This window comes from Perna viridis, chromosome 12 (assembly GCF_037379345.1).
Source record: "Perna viridis isolate PV_CMFRI_1.1 ecotype Kerala chromosome 12, ASM3737934v1, whole genome shotgun sequence".
Taxonomy (NCBI): domain Eukaryota; kingdom Metazoa; phylum Mollusca; class Bivalvia; order Mytilida; family Mytilidae; genus Perna; species Perna viridis.
The window spans coordinates 20674002-20696892 of record NC_142456.1 but is presented as its reverse complement, the minus strand read 5'-3'; the positions used below and the strand labels follow the sequence as shown (position 1 = coordinate 20696892).

The window sequence follows — 22891 nt, the reverse complement described above, 5'->3', positions numbered from 1 at the left end:
GGTTTTGTCACATTATCTCTCTGCTATGAGATAGTAGTAGAAGGCTTTGTAACAGGATTAGTTGTATGCTTTACAGCAATAATCAAATATTTGTCAGGAGGGTTGAGAAGTTTTAGTAAAATATAGAGCCAAATGAAAAAATTGTGGTTGAAATTACTACAATATTCGTAATTAAGATGTTGTCAATATGTTCCCTGATGAATAATCAATTTCAGAATACAAATGTAAGCTTACCACGTGATAGACAATGTCGATATATTGTAATTATTGGCTTTGCCAAGTACATATTAATGCAGTATATCATTACTGCATACAGTATGTTGTGTTGCACATTTGGTAATAATATAAAGATAATCGTTCTTACATTAATGAAAAATATGACGACAGAATTTCCTTAAAATTAAACCCACTGGAATCGAAGTGCCATTATTATGTATATTCTACAAAACTTAAGGCATAATGATAAGTTTTGCGTTATCCTTAAGAAATGAGACCAAATATTCAGCAGCAATTAAATGTAAAACTGTTATTCTTTGTTTGAAAATCGATTTCAGTTCTACATAACTGAAGAACTGCCGACTCATGATAATAATGACAGATAGAAAGAGTAATCAAGGCAACCAATGTTATAGCAGTATTCAAAAGAATGTAATTCAGGAACAAAGACCAGACATGGAAAACAGACATGCACAACAAAGAATATACAATAGCTAATATCATACATACAAAGTAGCAAAAGCAAATGAACAACTCGAACTCCACTAGAAATGGGAGCATGGACCAGGTGCATCGGTAGAGTAAGCATCCTCTGCTTTTCTAGAAACATCCGCCGAGTTGCTCATAAAAAATGTCAAGTCCGTGGTAGACGTTGAACAAATCAATTAAACTTTTCCTTTCTCCAAAGTAATGTATCAATACAATCGAAAATATTTTACCCAAAATCATGATAGGTCATTTCGGATAATCTGTACAACAAGAGGCGCACAATTACACTATGTAAAAAAGAACCAGTGATGGTTTTGTAAATTCCATTTAGCGGTTCAGGGGAAATGGCAAATGGAAAGACATCCCCGTGGTCGTCGAAGGATAAATCTGTTTTGCGTCTTGAAACATCCAAAGAAATTTAGATACAAATGCGAAAATGTGTTGCACAATGGCATCACGTGTGAAAAAGTGTAAGTCGCATTCATATCAGTTTCTATGTATTTGCGGAGAAAACCTTTGGACGGGCGGGAGAACAATATGATCACTATACACATAAACTTTTGAAGCGGGTTCAAAAACGAACGAGTCTTTCTTAAAAGCTTGCCGAAACTACGCAGACTTTTTGTATCACGCTAGAACTCTAACAAATAGGCTTTTGGAACAGGGTTATGTTGCTACAAGATTGAAGTCATCACTACAGAAGTTTTATGGTCGTCATCATGAACTCGTGGATCGTTATGGTGTATCCATCTGCACCATGAAAACTGATTTATTAAACGGGTCATAGTTTTCCTTTCCTCGTTTGTCTACCTCGGACCTGACTTTTTATGAGCAACGCGGCGGATGTTTCTAGAAAAGCAGAGGACGCTTACCCTACCAGTGCACCTGGTCAATGCTCCAAGTTTTTAGTGGAGTCTGAGTTGCTAATTTGCTTTTGTTACTTTGTATGTATGATGAAAACATATAATTTGGGTTTATATGTTGTTCTTTTGAATAAGATTGGGATAGTTTCAGATTATAGTAAATCTTTTGTCAAAATCGGTTTTTTTTTATTTCCATGCTGACTTTCTGTCCATAGTTTTGCTTATGTTAGGTTGTCTCCATTCTTCATTTAGTATATAAAAAAAAACAATGCTAGCTTATATTTTTAATTGTACATTTATCTAAGCATCCGCATATTTCAACTAGTACAATCGAAGTTGTTTTTGTTAACAAGAGATTATGTCAAGCGTTATACAGTGATATCTATGAAAACCGAACACCGAAAAATCCGAAAGCCAATCCAAATGAGACACTTTATAAAGCCCCTTTATATCAATTCCGAATTTCTGTCTTAAATGAACCAATTTTAAAGTTAAAGTGAGTTGGCTAAGACAGGTTTCGCTGTATTAACCTAAAGTTAGATGGGATATTATATTGCCAATGGCATTGGTATCAATACCATTCAACGGAGGACAAAAGCATAGTATAATATAACAGGCTTTATTTAAGAACAATGAAACATTTGTAAGGTTATCGATATTATTTCACAATATATGGTCCTTTGATATTAATATCTAACTAAGTAGATGCATTTAAGATTTATATTTCATACATTGATAACCATCATTTAGAATATTCCTGAAAAAATAACAAAGATACCGGAGTCAAATAAGCGAACTGAAACCCCCAAAAAATAATCTTTGCATATTTAAATGTGAATTGCTCACTTGGGACAGCAGCAGTGTCATGTGTACATTAATTATCAAAACCAACCAGACTAATCACCTTTGCCTGTTCAGATCAATCGTTTGTATACCAAATCGGTAAAACAAGGACTTGGTTTATTATGTTATAAAGAATTTCAAAAGACTTTTTATGATATAAACAATGTCAGATTTGTACGCATTCGGCAGAAACAATCCAATAAAAACAAAGACTGCCTTTATTCCATTTAAAGTCGCCTTACCGTACCCGAAACTGACCTTGTGACAATAACCAAATCCAAAAGCGAATTAATCAATTACTCCTGTTGCGTGTCTGTGAATAGAATTAAAGAATTAAATTCGTATAGAAAACTAACTAAGGACGACGTTCTTTATCATATTTTTACTTCAATACGACGCTTCACTGAAAGGCGACCTTTTCTGCATATTTCCAAATTCTTCCCTATCGACGGAAAATCGGCCAGGACAATAAGGCATAAAACAACAGAGATACAAAACACACCTATCCCGCCAATAGCCATGGACGATTTTCTTGAATCAGCAGCAGACGTCTTTGACCTGATATACGATGACAGTGTACTCCTGTTAACACTGAGTTCTTTTCGTGTTTTTTCTAAAGATTGACGAAACATTACATCAAGATCCTCTTTCGTGTAGTTGTGACTTTCTGTAGCCATTGATTCCCTGCAAGCACATTTACAGCTAGTTGGAGAAGTGATTATACTTGTCATGATCGCTGTAGTTGGACCTAGAAAGTAATATGATGATATTACAATGTCGAAAATGCTATTTGTAATAGAAATTGATCAATGAAATAATAGCATTTAAGATATTTGATAGAATAAATATTGTCGCAGCGTTATACATAATTCTCATTCACTTCGAATTATACAAAGCGCATTAAAATGGCGATAACAGTCACACATATTTTGAATTTCAATCAAAACGCTTTGCTTTTACACGCGTTAAAACGTTAAATTCGCATTTTATTGGTGAAAAGACGTGACGCCGTCAATATTTATATATTTATTTGATTACGAATTATTGAGTTTGCATTATCAAAAACGTTTCCAGAAGCAAATTTAATCATTCGCATTACTCGAACTGGAAACTTGTTTTACGTGTAAACGCGTAATCGGATAATATTCGCAATGAGAAATGAATGCGCATTTTTTACCAGGTGAACGCGCCTTTAGATACTGTGATTAGAGATTTTTCACGCCTTCTGTTTTCGAGTAATCAATCTTCTTTCATCCTATTCCCGATCATTTCTCTATTCGATTTTTTTATGATCGGCTACGAATATATTCACGACTGTTTATTTTGTTTTGTTGCAAGTCATTCCGCAAAATAGCGAAAATTTTACTGGCGAGGAAATTTCACAGCTTATAGTATACGGGCGATTTTTTAAATTATTTTTGGAAGAAAATGTTAAAAAGAATAACAAATATGTCAAAATATAAAGAAATAATGCCTGTCCGCAGTGCTTTGTACATTTGGTCTGTTGAAGTATAGCTCATTAGATATACGTCCATTAAGGCATTAAATGTATTTAATTTTTTGAAGGCGTTAAATGTATGCAATGTTGTGAAGGCATTAAATGTATGTAATGTTGTGAAGTCATTCACGTATTAAAATTAGGGTTTTAATTAATCTGATTGTCTTCAATAGGAACATCTGATTGAAAGAAGATAATAGAAAGGCGTTTTAGTTTCGAAGGTAATGAATGCAAGAAAAAAATGTATCCGAATACTGTGACACGCGAAATTTTTGCTATTCCTGTGGTAAGTTCTGTAAAATTAAAACTGAATTCTTCGAAGAACACTTTAATACTATTTGGGAAATGATGGCGGCAGATTTGAAAATGAACTAAACTGAAGCAGGTTGTTCACAAAACACCGCGAATAGCTTAAAAATTTTCTAGTTTAAAATACGTATTGTAAATGTATTAGTCCTCCGTTTGATATGGTCGTTGTCACTTTGACGTAACCCTTATTTTCAACTTCTCGTTAAAAGTAACTTGTTCTGGTGAGGTTGAATGATTGATTGATTGATTGTTGGGGTTTAACGCCCGAGCAGCAATATTTCATCTATATTCAGGCGATGAACATGAAAGGGATGATAAAATGAATATGGAAATGAGGTTGAATGAGTTTTTACAAGCACTCTGATAGATTAAACAGTTCAACAAAATTCATTTAATTTCATTCATTCAAACCGACTGATTATTATTCGAACGGCATACACCCAGAAACCCAGTACCCTTCTAACATTGAGATAAATAATCACACTGTTATAAAGTCCTTTGCAGGGTAAAGTTAAGGTAAAGTCCAGGGAAGCCATTGAATGTTGTGAAAATAGCATTAAAGCATATGGGAAGTGGAATTAGTGGTTTCTAGCCTTACACCCTTTTTTGGCTTTGCATTGGTGTCGGTTAACTACGGTTCAAATACATGTAAATTGATATACTGGGGCGTTAAAAATATTTATTTGAGACATGCTTTTGGATTTTCAGGGCTCAGTTTAGACAAGTGTCTCTGTAAGAGTAATCAAGGAAACCAAAGTTATTGCAGTAATCAAAAGAATATAATCCAGGGTCAAAGACCAGACATGGAAAACAGACATACAATGTTACTAAAATCATACATACAAAAGCAAAGGAGCAACTCGGACTCCACTAAAAGCTGGGAGCATGGACCAGGTAAAAAATACTTGATTTCCTTTTTGAATTTTAATTTTGTCAACAAAAAAAAAAGCAACAACAAAAAATCCAGCTACAATTCGCAGTTTGAATAATTCAATTTTAGTAAGTGTTATGTAGCCAAAGTAATTAACTCCACTTTGAGATATTTAGATAATACAATGTATGTATGGCCCGTGCAGGTCCGGATGTCAAAAGAATAGGCCTGCAGCAGCGCTAAGCTTGTCGTAAAAAGGCAACTAAATAATGCTCAGAAACTTAGCCGGGGGCTAGGCGCTCTGCCCACGGAGAAACTGGGATGTGTGCCCCAGGTAGTGGAATGGGGTACCCCTGGCGTGTTACATGCTGGTGTTGTCAGGCTATAATACGGAAAACCTGACCACAAACCATAATGGTGTACCATGTTGGGAAAGATGCCACGTTCCTCGCACGTTAAAGAACCCTGCTGTGGTATTCGATAGGAGTAGGAACCTTTTCGCTCCGCCACAGGAGGCTAAATTGCCCGACCCTACCATTCCCTCCCTTTTTTTGTGGCAATCAAAATTTGACGACCCTATTGTCCTTTTGTCCCATTCCTTTTTTTCATTTCATCATCATTTCATGTTCATTTTATCATCCCGTTCCTGTTCATCGCCTGAATATAGCTGAAATATTGCTGCTCGGGCGTAACACCCCAACAATCAATCAATCAAACAATCAATCAATGTATGCATGAATCCTAAACACATATTTACATTGCGGTGGTAATATGAATAATAATTCAGCAGTTTAAAAACATACCACTTGTATGGTCCGTAGAAAAAAGTTTAATTTTCTTCTCACAAAGAAAGAGCAATTCACTAGAACAGGGGGTATCAAACCAATTGGAATCCCTGTAACCAATCTCTATACAGACTGCTCTATTGCTGTAACTGTTTGGTTCATTGGGACTCCAGAACATTTCCGTTATGTTTTCCCGGGATGAATTCCAGATCCACGGACTTTCGAATCCCATTGCTATGCCGCCTAACCAATACCGTTTCAATTGCAAATTATCTGTCAATACTGTTATAATGTTTAGATTCTCATTTCCTGTCTTCGGCTCTCCAAGTTTTGCCTCCATTATCATACATGCGTTCTGGAATAAAACAAAATAAATTGGATTACTTTCCAATCATACTTAATTAAGACCAAGATAAGATTGATATAAAAGTGAATAAAAACAAAACATTACATAAATTTTGATAACGTTATAGTGATATCAATCAATCAACAACATAAAGTAGGTTAATCAAGGCATTATTCAAGGAAAATGGAGAATAAATGTCTTCAAAAGCATCAGAACGATTCATGTAAAGTGTCTTGTAACAAAAAAGACTTCGAATTATCTGTGTGAAATATTGCGAACGGCAAATTATCACTTTATATAACACTTTACAGTAAAACCTATCTGATTTTAACTCAGCATAATACGAAAAGTCCATCTAAACACTTTCTGAAGTCTTTATATATCAGTTTAATGTTAAAACTATGTAACCCGAACATCTGTCTAAACCAAACCGATTTCGATGTCCCAATGTGTTCTTGTTAAATCAGGTTTAACCGTGCTATTTACTTGGGCTTGAAACCAAGTCTTTTTAACAGCACTCCTCCAGTAACATATTTTATCAAACTGGTACCATCCATCATCACATTGATCGTTTGCAGTTGTGAAAGCACCTGAAAATTATCCAAACATTCAAAAGTCTGATAATCCAAGTACCACTCCAATAACTATTTAAGACAGTCATCTACCATATATAACTTATATATATGATGAACAATCAAATTTATATTTTATATTTACGAGATAATTCGTTTGGGGCGGGATATTATGATATACTCATTTGCACATTTACACATGTGTAGAGGACTCTTTTTATTGATTTTATCCCGAGCAATAATGATACGTTACAAATATTGTGTAAGTAATCATTGTTTGTATTTGTAACATGTAAAGCATCCATGTTTGATAGTTATTATATCACATTATTTCCTTGAATAATGTATACGTAATGCACTGAAACAGGACATTTTTTTATGATTTGGAGATAAAAAAAATGTGTATTGTTGTCGTATGATTCAGTTAAAAATGTAACATTGGAAACCACGACCCCGACTTGGTACAGGCATTTCCTATACTTTTCTCGTTTTTCTACCCCGGACTTGATTTTTATGAGCAACTCGGCAGGTGTTTCTAGAAAAGCAGAGGACGGTTACCCTACCGGTGCGCCTGGTCCATGCTCCCAGTTTTTGGTGCAACTCCGACTCCACTAAGAACTGAAAGCATGGACCACGTGCACCAGCAAGGTAAACGTCCTCTGTTTTTTAGAGACACATGCCGAGTTGCCCATAAAAAGATCAAGTCCAGGGTAGGGGAAAAAGGAAAGGAACACTACGACACGTTGAATAAATCAGTTTTCATGGTGCAGATGGATAGCCCGTAATGATCCACAAGTTCATGATGACGACCATATATCTACCGTAGTGATGACTAATCTTGTAGCAACATACCCCTTTTCCAGAAGCCTAATTGTAAGACGTCTAACGCAATATATAGCTCTAGCATAGCGTATGAGTTGTGATATGAAAACTTCATATGCATGTGCTGAAAGGTTATTACCCCAGATGGAGGAAAGCTGACAATACGGAATGAAAAGTCATCGCGTTTGTCGTATAATATGGTCAATATTTTTCCTTCAGCATCGATCCCTAAGCGTATGTCAAGAGAATAGACTGACTCCACAGTGTCTGTCGTATCTTTAATCTCAAGTTCTTTGAAATATATGCGATGTATCAAATCCCCGAAAGTAGAATTGTTTAATGATAATACGTCATCCATAAAGCGGACACTAAGATAAAATTCTAGCTAAACGATGTTACGTCCTTTGGATCTGACTATCCGTAAAGTCAACCTCATAAGAGTGAATGAATAGGTCAGCAAGTAGAGAAGCACAATTTGTTCAAATTGGAATGCCAACCGTTTGTTGAAATATGCATCCTCCGGACTGGATTAATATGTTGTCGATAAAAATTCCAGCATTTGGAAAACAAATAACAAATCTTCTTCAGCCTTTCAAAAAATGGCAAAATTGTGGCCATATTTGTCGAATTTTAATCAATATGTTCAAAAAGGTAATATATTAGCAAGTAATAAGTACTAAAATGTATGATAAAATGTCATGATAAATCATTATTTATATCGGGCCTGTTCATGCTGTTATCATCCAATGTTCGATATCATCCCTTGAGCTTCGAGATTCTAGGGCTAATATCGTGACCTACGACTGATAATGTTAATACCTGTATAAGAAAAATGCCATGTTAAAATCTATGTATATATATATTTCAGACCTTTCCTATATGTTTACATATCTTCTCTGTATCAATTTGCAATTTGATCTGATGGAGCAGTGTAGTGAATAGAGTTGTTACATTCTGAGACGTTTGTGTGTATATAGGTTAACATATGTTTCGTTATATATGCAATGTTTGACTATCAGACTGTTATCATATAATTAGCTCCATGATATATACTGAATATACACATGTTGGGTCAACCCGAGACTCCTATATCACACGGCCGGTGGGTTCATGTAGATGGAGAGTAAATACAGCGTGTGCTACAGATTTAAACATGGCATGTTCATTATATCATATATTTTAATCATACCTCAGGTATACTCTGTGCCATATAAGAAATGCGATATAGATCTAGGGTATTTATATAAGGTATGCGATGTATGCCTAGGGGTGTAATATAGGTTATACGATATAGGTCAAGAGGAGTGATATAGGGTATGCGATAAAGGGTAGACATAGGGTTTAAACAAAAAAAAAATATATTTTAATCTATGCATATCCGCAAATTTATATTTGAATCTAAATATATGATATATTTTCATATCGGATGATTATTGCATTATTCAGTTACTTGACATATGAAAATATCAGCTGAAATTCTAAACAATTGTCTGGATAGAGAAAAGAGAAAAGTAATTAAACTTACTGGGTGATATAAGGATAATAAAATGACCTGTTATCGCACTAGATATCCGGAAGTCCATTGCATTTTCTTTACATCAAAAAAGGTAAATTAGTACACGATGTGAGATAGTATGACAGCTCATTTCAGTGTTGTTATATAGGATAGATGATCAAATTAACTATACATATCACAACAAATCAATATTCAATAAAAATATACAAAATAAAATTTGAAGACGTTTCGTAGTTTATAGGTACTGTATGTTTTATCTATGCCGTACAATTCAAAGGAATGACATTTTGGACCATATCAACTAGAGGCATAACTCGTACGTCAGGGACAGGGAGGTCATTACAATAATTAAACTGGGCTTACAAAATGAGTGTATGTTTGTTTAGGAGCCTGTCAGGTTTCAGATTGACATTATGGAAATTACTGCCTGTGTAGAAATGTATTAAGCTTTCCGAGAAGAAAGTAACCATTTTCATAGTACGAGGGCACACATTGAGCTCCGCCTATCACAGGCATAGCCTAAAATTATATTAAGAAAAAAAACAGCCCCGATAATGTTTTTTTTTTATTAAAGTATGCCTTAAGAGGTGCATGAATATTGCTTCCATGTTTAATTACAGGAATGACGCCTCAGCATTTTAGTGGGTTCGAATTTTAAGCTAGTGCCAATTTCAGTAAATAATATATTACATGTATTTATAATTCGGGTCAGACAAATCTCACTTCTGGGCTGAATTATGAGAGCTATGTAAATAAAGATTTTATACAAGAATTCCCCCTTCAACATAATTTAATGATTGATTGATTTTTTTGGGTTTAACGCCCGAGTAGCAATATCCTACTGGAATTCTTTCATATCATAGTTTATTGCCTTTAAAAAAAATCATAACAACGCTTGACTCAATAACACGCATTCATTTTAGAAAACTATAAAATGAAAAATTATAAATGAATACAGATAGCTTTAAATGACATTGTAGGTAGTTTGTTGAAGCATTGATCGAAACTTTGAAAGTAGATAAATTCTCCGACTGTGACGAAAAAATGTTGCTACAGTGAATATTGTCCAAACCAAAACCTGATTAAAACCAAAACCTATCTTATCCCGACACTTTTAAAGTATTAATGCTTTTTTAATCTGGGAAAATAAAATACATGTCTTAAGGAGGAAGATCTACGGTTAGGGACATAACTCTTGGAATCAGTGATTTGTTTTTCCTATATTTAATTGCATCAATGCCTATTTTAAAAGCTGTTATTTGAAACCGAATGAAATCAGTCTAAGTAACTTTGATGCTTACATGAGATTGATGTAAAATGCTGAATACAAAGTATTTTCGTATCAGTTTAAATGTGTTTTTTTTTTTAATCTGGGAAAACAGAATATATGTTTTAAGTAGAAATCTTTATAAAAATTAGACTGGAGTGATTTATTCATGTCAAAAATCATCCATCTTTAATTATATTTCTTATTCATAATCAATTACAGATCACATAACCAGTCTTGGTTTTTCATTTTAGCGTTGCGCTATTTAGATAAAATCTATATAGATTGTACAAGAAATTAGCAATTTGTAAGAGTTTCTTGATTAGCTTAGATTTGGTAAAATTTAGTGTGAGATGAATGTATTATTTTCTCAAAAGTGCAGATTTAAGATACAGAAAAAAAATAATATTACCTAACAATATAGCATCTGAAGACCGAAAAAAACATCGTTTTTTTCGTTGGGTTTATCCTACACCAAAAATCACCTTACCATAGGTATTTTTTTGAATTTTTACTAACATTTAAAAACATGATTTTACTGTAAGTGTTTTGTCATTCTTATATTGGGTTTATCCTGCGCAGCAGTCACATTGAATGAAGTATTTTTTTCTAGCAGACATAAACATAAAAACAAACATAATGTTAATAATTTAATAATCATAGACATCTTGACAATTTGATTTTGTGGGAGTTTTGAAATTGGGGCGAATTTCTCTCTTGTAAAGTCTTACTCGAGTAAATTTACCTAACTCTGCATTTTCACTCCCTGTTGTTTTGATAAGAAACCATTTGAAAATTAGTGAGAACACTCCCTATCATATTACACTCTTTTATTTTATTCGAATTCGTTCTCTTTAATTTTCAGTCGATTATCACCACCTCCTGACTGGTTTGAGCAATATAGTTCTCGCCTCTGAAGAATTCGAGCTTCCAGGCGCTGTTTGGTCGAACTGGTTGTTGTGTAGTATATATATGACATGTAGAATTGCATTGTCTAAAGAATCTAATTGGGCGAAAGCAGTGCTGTGACGTTGCTAACGTTGTTTTCCCGTGACAACTGTTGACGTTATAGACAGACAAAAGCTGGAATTTCAGCAATGAAACAGATGCCGAATGCACGACACTGAAATTTTTGTTTTGAAAAATTAAAAGAAACAGAAGTTACAACTTTAAATTGTCGATTATTGACAGCGGTAGCGAGTTGATTATTGAGAGAAATCTCAATAATCAACTCGCTACCGTTGTATATGTCATATATATTGAATACTATGGTAATTTCTCGATGCATTTAGTGATCTAACTTACTTTCCAAATCATACCAACCTGCATTGTTAAACCAGCTCTTGAGACATTTATTGAAACGGACCGGGCACGTTTCAAGAAAATTTTACAAATATTTAGAACAACGTATGACTTTCTTCAGTGTCAAATAATAAAATGAGTGTATGATCCTAAAAAACTACTCACTTCATATATACGACTGCATATGTCATTATGTTTGATTACTCGATGACTTATAACATTGATTTGACAAAGTAATAAGCCAATGAACTTCATGAACATAAGAGTAACTTAAATGACCTTGAATAAATAACAGATAAGCGACATGTTATATTATGGAGAGGCCAACAAGGATTGAATTGTGTTTTTATTGATTCCATCTGGGTCGTTAACTTTTAATTCTTTTATCTACTTTTCGAACTTTTCCCGTTCCTCCCGTTGTTCAGTGGTCGACTGACTGTTATGATCATTAATGAGGATTTTCGTAGAATTAAAAAGGTTGTTTGTTTTGTTTGTTTGTTGAGGTTTAACGTCCGAGTAGCAATATTTCAGCTATATTCAGACGATGAACATGAAATGGATGATTAAATGAACATGAAATGAAAAAAAGGATGAGACACAAGGATAATAGGGTCGACAAATTTTGATTGCCACTGGAAAAAGGGGGGATGGGTAAGGTCGGGCAATTTAGCCTCCTGTGGCGGAGCGCAAAGGTTCCTACTCCTATCGAATACCACATAAGGGTTCTTTAACGTGCGAGGAACGTGGCATCTTTCCCAACACGGTGCACCACTATGGTTTGCGGTCAGGTTTTCCGTATTATAGCCTGACAACACCAGCATGTAACACGCCAGGGGTACCCCATTCCACCACCTGGGGCACACATCCCAGTTGCTCTGTGGGCAGAGCGCCTAGCCCCCGGCTAGGTTTCTGAGCACTATTTAGTCGCCTTTTACGACAAGCTTAGCGCTGCTGCAGGCCTATTCTTTTAACACCCGGACATGCACGGGGCCTTCAAGGTTGTAGTGATGGAGATTAAAGTGCTTTCTAATAGGGAGAACGGGTTTCATGTCGCTCGTGTTACCATTACGGCGTTTGTAATAAGACTGTACTGATTCTACCAGTCACTGCAGACCACAGATTTAGCACTCAATGAGGTATATCGCGTTTTGGGTTTTGCAAGTAGAACAAGAAAAGATCATATATTTCTTGCTTCTTACATGTTGCCAGTACAACAATTCTCCAAGTTTTGGTAAGTTGTATCTTAAAATCTCTTTGTTTGGGTATAAGACGGTTGTAACTATGTGCGGGACCGCCTGGCCGGGGTTCATTTTTCACTGACTTACTAACATACATCGAGCAACTGTCATCAGAATTCCAAACACGAAAAATCTTCATCTGCCGAAATGTGTATTGAAATGATAAATATATTAACCCGATCGCAAATTTGTAAATTGATACCAGTGACTGTCTGTTTATATTATCTTCTTTTAATAGTTTTAATCAAATTGTAAGATACTTCTTTTAAACAAACACTATCTAAACAGGAATATCGTTTTCCTTTCAATAATATATTCATTGGCATATCAAATTGTTGTATTATGTGTGAAGAATTTTTTAATTAATTTCTACCCATGTGGCCGTATGTGTGGCTTTTTGAAAGAAATGCTAATTTGAATTTTAATATCTTTCGAGATATTTCCCAACACCAAGCTGTTTCAAAACCATGGACAGCAGTGTTAACTTTACTAATGGTTGATAGTTCTGTAACTTTGGTGATAGAATATCGAGTATAGAATATTACCTTCAACCGTTTTCAACTGAGACTGACAAGAAATTTGACTTATTTATTGAGAATAAATATTCCCTGGAACTTAAATGCAGGATTCAATTTAATCCAGCAGTAAGAAATTCTACGATGTGCAATACAAAGACTATGGCGTCGGTGTTTTAAGGTTGACCTTCGATATTTCTTTGTCTTCTTCTTTCTCATTGTTATCATTATTATCATAACATTTGTATACCGCATGACCTAACTTTTAAATCTAATTTTCGAAAAAAATTATCGATATCAAATCAATAGGCCAAATGAGAGTAATCTTAAAATTTGATTCATCGTACCGCTTGTTTCTATATCCATTTAATTTCCTTAAGTAGACGTCTTTGTAAGAATCATGCCAAATCTGTTAAATGTGATACACCTAAAAAAAGGCTACACATTTTTATTTTTGTACTTACGTAGTTTTATGTGTCTGTATCATGAAATAAGTAACTTTTCATTCAGATCTGCCTGCTCTTAGGTGATTTTCAACATAGAACATCCAGTAGATTCTATTGTACTTGAGTGTCATTTACAGTTATCTTCCTTATTTTTGAAATCTAAAGTGCATTATATATAATTTGTATCTCCTAAGAACACGGGCTCTTTGAAAAACGAATTTGGATTTTTGTTTACTATAAAAATAAAAATATGAAGGCTTTTCACCCATGAATCACATTTTGGATGATTCTTAGCTGGAGTACTACTTAAGAAATATACATAATCAATAAGGAAGTGTTTACATCAAGCATTAATTCAGCATTAAAAGATTCTTTCTCGTATTTCATGTTTCAGCAACAAATCACAACCTTAACATGACAAATTATCACGTGGTTGAAAAGTCTTTAAAGCAGATAATCGTTCATGACTCGACAATTCCGATATTTGATGAACGCTTTTTTCCAAAACATTTATTGTATAAATATTTTTAATGTTTTTTTTCAAATTTTATGTCCACAACAACCTGATTCTAATTAAAAAAAATAACTAATTTAAGTTTAGAATTAACAATGTTAAGTTGAGAAAGGTGATCGGCTAACGAAAATTTAAAATGACTGAAACAGATAAATAGGATAGGGAAAAATATCAGGTATTATAATATAAGAAAAAGAAAAGAAATGGAAATCATTGGAAAGTTTTTATTCAGCATTGTACATCAATTTCATGTAAGCATCAAAGTAACTTGGTTTGATTTCATTCTGTTTCAAATGAACACTTGATAGGCTTGGTGAAGTTGAATATGATACAAGGATATCACTTATTTCAAGAGTTATGTCCCTTACCCTTGGTCTACTTCCTTAAGTTATCTTAAAATATCTATATCATTCCGTCCATCGCTAAATAACAGAACGAATTCGTCATAATGAGGACAAATTACACGAAAACATATATAAATTAAAACAAAAACAAACAAAAAAACAGAGGGAATCTCAGAGGATGTGATTTATTTCGTGCCCCCGAAGCTAGGGTTAAAAAATTGTTCGCAAAATAAACTGGTTGAAAGCAAATCATAATTCTTTTTTGTGTTTCTTTAATCCTTAGATGAACCTGAAGTACTTTCAATTTTCATGTTTACAAATTTCAAAATACCTGAAATACTGAGCCATCATTCCTTATTTTGCATATGGTATAACTTCTTAGTGATGGATTTGCTTTCCTATTTTATTAATTTTGGTTTTGAGTACTTCTTATATACAATTAATTTTTGGATTGAAATCGTCTTTTATATTTTGTTCTAATGCTGCTGATTAGAGTTGAAACACATGTACAGCATAACAAAATTTGCAATAAATATTTTTTTTATTTTGTATTTTATAGTTTAAAGATGAATAGACCCAAAATCATTTCCACATAAAATGAAGTACTATGAATGAACCCCTTACGCATTTCATTTTATTATTTGAAATAAATCTACACAACTTCAAATATTACCTAATGAATATAACACAACATGATATCGTTTTGGTTTGAGCACTGACCAAATTATCTAAAACTCCAAAAGAAATGCTAGTTCATTAATGTGATCCTTTAAGATGACATAAATCTGTCTGCTATCCATATTGATAAGAACATAAATGTATGACATATTCATGAGGTTTATGTTCACGGTAAAGAGAAAAGGAAACATGGAGTTCCTACATAGTTTTTGGAAGCGTTTATTTGAAGAAGAACAGAAAAAAATTAAGATCTTTATACTTTCATATTGATAACAACACTTACTACCTATATTTCATTTGTTTTGCATGTTTTTGGTCGTGCGTGTAGAATTTTTATAAGTACATAATTAATATTCACGTTATTACCAAAGAGGTATCCGATAATATTGTAATAAGCTTATGGCCATCAATCTCTTGGATTCGTTCTTAAAAGTAGAAGATTCTACTCTTCGTTTTTTGGTTTCCTTTAGTTTCTAATGAGTGAACAGAAATTTGTTTTGAACATTGATAAGCTAAATGTACTAGGAAGAAAATAAATGGTTGTAAGCAACTGAAAAACTTCTTTCAATACTATTTTAGTCACTTTGTGTATTAGGTATTTTCTGTTCTAGTTCTCGATTTATCATACATCGAATGGAATTAAAAAGTATATACAAATCACAAACTGATTTTAAGCAAAGGAAGACAAGCAAGCAAGGAAGTAGCTTTGAGGAATTTTCGAGGAGATTTAGCATTGAAGAGCTGGAGGATTTAGCTCTTTTAAGCAGCCAAGAACTTAAAAAGAAGAATTTTGAGTCAGATGAATTAAAGCGTCTTACAATAATGTCGGCACTCCTTACAGTATTTATAATATGTGTAATTATGTATTCTATTTACCAGAGATTTGCCGTAACATAAATGTACAATATTAGCAATTAATATGGTGAACTACTGAAATGGATTAAGCACCAATGTAGTAAGCATTGAGTGTTACACTAGAAGTCAAAGATAACAACACATTATTGGCCAATGTTTTTTTGGACAAAAGCATTATAAGGCGAAAACCTTCAACATATTTTGTTCGCGTGTACAGTCGATGACTTAACTCAACAGTTATGCCTACAAACGTCTGGTGATAAAGTGTAGGATAAAGTATGTCAAGATTCGGACAGAGAGTTGACATAGATTAAATAACGTGAACCTTCTTTAATTGGTCACATTCCATTGTATTGAGAAACCAAACCTCAGTAAGTCAGATCCAACCATTCTTTACATATGTAATACAAAATATAATTTTGTTGGAACTACTAGTCAGAAGAAATAACCTTTTAAGTATTCCACCTGTCTTTTTCCGGTTTTCTGTCAAAATGTGTATGTTAAAGTTTGGTGCTTTCTATCTTTTAATATCCTAAAATAAAAAGCATCTAACACCACTAGTGTCGTATGCGTTTACTTCGGGTAAAAAGAATGGTCAGTTTACTTGCAATGCAGACATATTTTATGATATAAATAATGTTTTCTACCGAACCTACCAATATACCGATATATATTGGCTTCTTAAATTTTCGAAAATGCTATATTTTGATTTGTTTAATTTTGGCAAATTTCAGCGACGCACCAAAAGAGCAAAACAAAACAAAACAAAATAAAACTACGGCCGGCCACAAATTCCTAATTTGCAGAATTTGATTGTGCATATTTATGAATCATTAAATCTAAATCAGTATCACTTCGTTTCATGAAATTAAAGCAGTAAAAAGTCACATCAGAATTTTACTAAGCAACAGCATATATAATGTAGGTAATGTGTGAATGTGCGGAAGCAAACGGGTAAGGGTGTATATATACGTCCACACGTATGTTTGTTACAGATTATGTCTACACTGCTGTACTACAATTATTCAACTATTTAAAAAGAAAACACTCATTTAAACAAAATAAGTTGAAATAACATTGTAAAATCAGCATGACATTTCATAACTCTATTTATAAATAGAACAGTTTTCAAGTACATGCATTATTTTAGATTGTTCAGATCTTTTTCTAAAAATTGATTACACCAGTAAACCTTTCTATAAAATGTTAAGAATATGCAAAACAAAGAAGGCATAGATCCAAATCGAAAAAAAAACTGAGGTATTTGAAAACGGAAAAAAAGTTTATAAACTATTATTTTTAGACCTTTTTAACAGAATTTTCTGAATCTCTGATTTACATAGGTTTGATCGATGAAATATTTTCTTTTCCTAATGCAAGTTTAAGGGAATAAAAGTTATGCTAAATACTATAATTATCTTGATATTTCAAAGGATAATTCTACTAGAAAAAGATGAATAACACAAAACCATATCAGGACAGCAAATTTCAAGGTTTAAAAGGCTAAGCACTTTCAATTATGTAGGAACTTTGAAATATTTACAGACATTACCCTAAATCGTTGAATTAAATTAGACATAGCTGCTAACTTAATCTTAATTTATACAGGTTGAAGTCTCTGTAAGAATTATGTTAAATTTACGAAATAATTCCTGTGTTTTGGGCATATTGTTTTGTAATCATTTACACACGTGTACTGGACTAAATATGGTAATTTTATCCCGAGCAAAAATGATACGCTACAAAAATTGTGTAAGTAATCTGAAAGTATCATTGCTTGTATTAGTAACATGTAGAACATCCATGTTTGACAATTGTTAGTAGGTTGATTTTTTCTAGTTTTCGAGTTACATATATTAACATTGATTTAAAATGTTAGAAGGCGTGTGATAACTGATTTAACGAACAAATGTACTCTAGACGATACTCAAAAGGAAGTATCAACAATTACTTAAAGTCCATATAACAAATGGCAATGTCAGGGGGGAAAAAGAGTGGAAACCATTCCAATGATCCCGACTTGATACAGGCATTTCCGAGAGTAATGATGGGTAAAACCATATTTTATATTGCGCTAAACTTCACTTGCCTTGATATGAATACAGTTTTAACAAATTTAATAAATGCAGACAGTACCCCTGCATATGCCAACACTAAATATTAATAAACACATACTTAACGCAATAAATATTATTTTGATTTTAAGCTCTTTACATATTCAACCATCACTTTCCCATTCCCGATTAAAAGTTCTAAATCCCAATTTTGATAATACCGTTTTTTTTTATTTATTCAATTTTAATGATTTAGACCTAAATGATAATAAAGGAGGAGTGAAAAAAATGCCGATCGCCAAACATTTTTTCTCACATTATTCTTGTCTGATAATAGTTTGAAAATGAACACAATAACGATAGTTTATTTTTTATTAAGTTTTATTGAACCTTTCCCTTTCGTTTTTTTTTGTATTGTTAGTGTCAATTCACCAAAGTATCATGCGTTCCAGAAAAACATGTATTATGACAATAGAACTATCGATCAATCGATAGACAGAAGCATCATCAATACAATGACACAAAGAGTAATAAAGGGAACCAAGGTTATAGCGTTAATCGAAAGAATGTAATCCAGGGACAAAGACCAGACATGGAAAACAGACATACACAACAAAGAACATAAAATAACTAAAATCATACATAGAAAGTAACAAAAGTAAATGAGCAACTCGGACTCCACTAAAAACTGGGAGCATGGACCAGGTGTACCGGAAGGGTAAGCGTCTTCTGCATTTCTAGAAACTACCGCCGAGTTGCTCATAAAAAAGTCAAGTCCGGGTAGACAAACGAGGAAAGGAAAACTATGACCCGTTGAATAAATCAGTTTTCATGGTGTAGATTGATACACCATAACGATCTACCATTTCATGATGACGACCATACAACTTCTGTAGTGATGACTACAATCTTGTAGCAACATAACCCTGTTTTAGAAGCCTATTTGTTAGAGTTCCAGCTCGATATAAAAAGTCTGCGTAGTTTCGGCAAGCTCTGGCATAACGTATGAGTTGTGATATGAACACTCCATACGCAGGTGCCGAAGGGATGTTGCACACAGATGAAAGGAAAGTTGACAATCCTGAAGGATAAGTCATCACGTTTGTCGTAAAGTTTGGTCAATAGTTTTACTTTACCATCCATTTCTAAGTGTAGGTCAAGATATGAGGCTGACTTCACAGTGTCTATAGTATCCTTTATCTCAAGTTCTTTTGGGTAGATGCGATGTATCAAATCCCCGAAATAAGGATTGTTTAAGGATAACACGTAATCTATATAGCGGAAACTGAGATTGAAGGATCTAGCCAAACGCTATTATTTCTTTCTGATCAAATCAACTATAAAGTCAGCCTCATAAGAGTGAAGGAATAAGTCAGCAAGTAAAGGAGCACAATTTGTTCCAATTGGAATGCCGACGGTTTGTTGAAAAACACGTCCATCACACTGGACAAATAAAAAGTTGTCGATTAAAAATTCCAGGATTTTGTAAACATCTTCCTCTGTATATTTGGAAGATGATTGGGAATTATTTTTTACAAAGTATGAGGAATCTCCACCAAGAACTATATATTTGTATCTAGGTGTACCATCTTTTTGGGAAAAACAACGATGTCTAATGTTTTTAAGTCGGGATTTTAACTAAGTATGGGGAATAGAAGTATACAGTGTTGAACAATCATAGGTTTTAATACTATCATATTCAGATAATAGTCTTGAACTGATTGTCTCCAAAAGATCTTTCGAATTGTTCAGGATCCACCTTGAATTGATACCACTACGGGAGTAACAAGTGTTGTGGTAGGCCTGCAGACCCTCTTTGACAGTTGTGAGTATAGAAGTTAAAAGTTTTAAAAGTGGTTTGGTGGTACATTTTGCAGATCCAGCTATGAAACGTTGTTTGTATGGATTTTTGTGGAGTTGAGGAATCCAGTACATAGACGGTAAATTACAATCATCGTCCTTGGTAGAAAGACCAAAAGAGAATAGCACAGATTTATGGTTATCCACAATCTTTTCTTTGGAGAGAGTGGTAGCAGTATAGGTCTTATCACTGCTGTTATTTTCTACGTCTACCTCTGATAATAAACATTGAATGTAGAACGTTTTGCAGACAAAAACAATGTTGTTTTGGGCTTTGTCTGCTGGTACGATAACATATTTTTCATGTATAGTAGACAATGTTTTTGCTACATCGGGATCTTGCAGCCTTGGCACTCATTGACCTACTTAAAACTTTCATTTGTTTCAAAATTAAAGACCTCACGGCCTTTAACCACTCTGACAGAGAATCAATGTCTTCTTGTTCTCGTTTTATCCATTTTCTTGCATAGTCCTCGACGGCATCCATAAGAACATTAAAGTTATAATTCCAATTTATGGACCGTGGTTCACGGTACTTGGGACCTTCAGAAAGGATATTACGCAGAGATTCGTTTTCGATGATGGTCAAATCTCCCGTAACGACGTGACCAGAAGAACCATATTTGAATGGAGAGGTTTTGCAAGAACAGTTAGGTGGTTTAGCCTTGAAGTCCTCAATCTCGAGGTTCCGCAGTAGCCTTTTATAATTGAAAATTTTGGATGCATTGGGTGAAGTATAAGAATATGAAATAATTGGTATGGATATGTCTTTGAAATATGGTGGAATTTTGTTGGTAACGTTTTTGTGATGGAGGATCTTAGCCAAATTAATTGCATCTATACCTTTGTTGACAAACGGTAGTGGAAGAAATGATCGTTTTTCTTCATTTTGACTTTTCACACAAACTGGTTTAAAGAGTATGTGGAAACCAATATCCAAAATGATGGCAACAAGTCTTTTTGACGATGAGGTGGGGTCAGAAACAGGAGTGTCAAGACTTGTTTATAAAGAATGTGTAGTAGAGTGAGAGGTATAAAATAACGTTTGGTTCTAATGTGATGAAATCCAAGAGGTTTTTGTATGAAAAGAAGGAGACCATCTATGGAGACATCATGTAACTTAAGTGACGTATAGTGGAGATGGCCATGACGCCTTTCCCGTCTTGGATTTTTGTCAAATAAATTCATCACATTTATGCTATTGTTATATTGGCTTGAAAGGCTTCCTATACTTTTGATGTTGTCGTTGCATCCGTAAGGTATTGCAGTACCTAGTCTGCGTATCCAGTACTCCTCTTTTTCCCTACGATAGTTTTTACTTAGAACGGGACTGTTTGTAGGATGGTAATTTTTTTTTCTAAAATACGAACTTTCATGGAGAGGATTGAATGATCTTGTTAATTAAGGTGTTGATAAACAGTCGGGAATTTGGTGGTGTTAATTCCTGAACAATGACCACACATTCTTTTATTTAATCGTTCTTGCGTTTCTCCGACATATTTCAAACCACATAAGTTGCATTCTAATGCATATATTAAGTTTGTTGATTCAACTTAAGTCATCGTGACTTCTTGTATGGAAGGATCTGGAGCAGTAAGGGTCAGTTATAAGAATGTTGCATGTTTTGCAATTTTTAATACTACATGGTACAATGTGGTTCGTCATCGTTGTAGTCAAGTATATCTACAAAGTGATGGAACATGGTTTGATAATTTTAAAATTTTTAGAATTTTTGTACTGGATATGAGATTTAGACATGTAATATTCAGTATATATCTGATGATAATTCCATTACTGAGTTACTAGTCATTGAAAATATCCGCTGAGTTGCTCATAAAATATCATGTTCTTGATAGATGAAAGATAAAAGTAATGATAGTTAAACTTACTTGACAATATTAGGATAATAGAACAGCCTGTTATCACACGAGATATCCGGTAGTCCATTATATTTTCTTTACAGTTGTTAAATATCCATGTTAGGTGTTTATTTCGTCCTGTGTATATCCATACGTGAATTATTTTCTTAATATCTGAGTTAATTGCCTTTAAAAAATTCATACAAGAAATGTTTGACACGCTTTCATTTTGATAGCAAACTGTAAAATGAAATATCTGAGTTAATTGCCTTTAAAAATTTCATAAAAGAAATGTTTGTCACGCTTTCATTTTGATAGCAAACTGTAAAATGAAATATTAAAATTAATACAGTTAGCTTTAAATGACATTGTCGGTAGTTTCTTGAAGCATTGATCATATATTCTCAGTACGAAGTACATAAACTATTTGACGCAATATGCTGTTAAGACAAACGTTGCTATTTAAATACACTGAAACCTGTCTAAACCAAATCCTGATTAAACCAAAAACCTATAGTATCCAGACACTTAATGTATTTCCGTTTAGTTCAACTCATGAAATCAGTAATTTGTTTTTATTATATTTAATTTCACCAAATCCTATCAAGCTTTTATTTGAAACTGTATGAAACCAGTCCAAGTTAATTTGATGCTTACATGAGATTGATGTAAAATGCTGAATACAAACATTCATAGCAGCCACATTTAATGACACTTTTTTTCTAGTAGAATATATATCACAAATACAATGATAATCATTAAATAATAGTATACATCGAGATTATTTGAAATTTTGGAAGTTTTGAAAAGGGTGGCAACTCCTCTCTTG

At 33.5% G+C, this 22891-nt stretch overlaps 1 protein-coding gene across 1 annotated transcript; it reads right to left on the bottom strand.

Moving 5' to 3' along the window:
* Positions 1-1851: 1851 nt before the first annotated feature.
* LOC148601639 (secretory phospholipase A2 receptor-like) lies at positions 1852-22599 on the bottom strand. The gene is made up of 4 exons (XM_088555277.1): positions 22093-22599; positions 6707-6810; positions 5893-6229; positions 1852-3159 (listed from the first exon to the last, which is right to left on the bottom strand). The coding sequence occupies exons 1-4, from the start codon at positions 22262-22264 to the stop codon at positions 2786-2788; spliced, it is 987 nt and encodes a 328-aa protein (XP_088411403.1). The 5' UTR covers positions 22265-22599; the 3' UTR covers positions 1852-2785.
* Between the last annotated feature and the right edge of the window lie 292 nt (positions 22600-22891).

Coding starts and splice junctions, on each gene's coding strand:
- LOC148601639 (XM_088555277.1), bottom strand. CDS start 22,264: ATGAATTTTTTAAAGGCAATTAACTCAGATATTAAGAAAATAATTCAC. Junction 6,811..22,092: donor TATTATCCTAATATTGTCAA/GTAAGTTTAACT, acceptor GATAATTTTCAG/GTGCTTTCACAACTGCAAAC. Junction 3,160..5,892: donor TTCTACGGACCATACAAGTG/GTATGTTTTTAA, acceptor ATTACTTTCTAG/GTCCAACTACAGCGATCATG.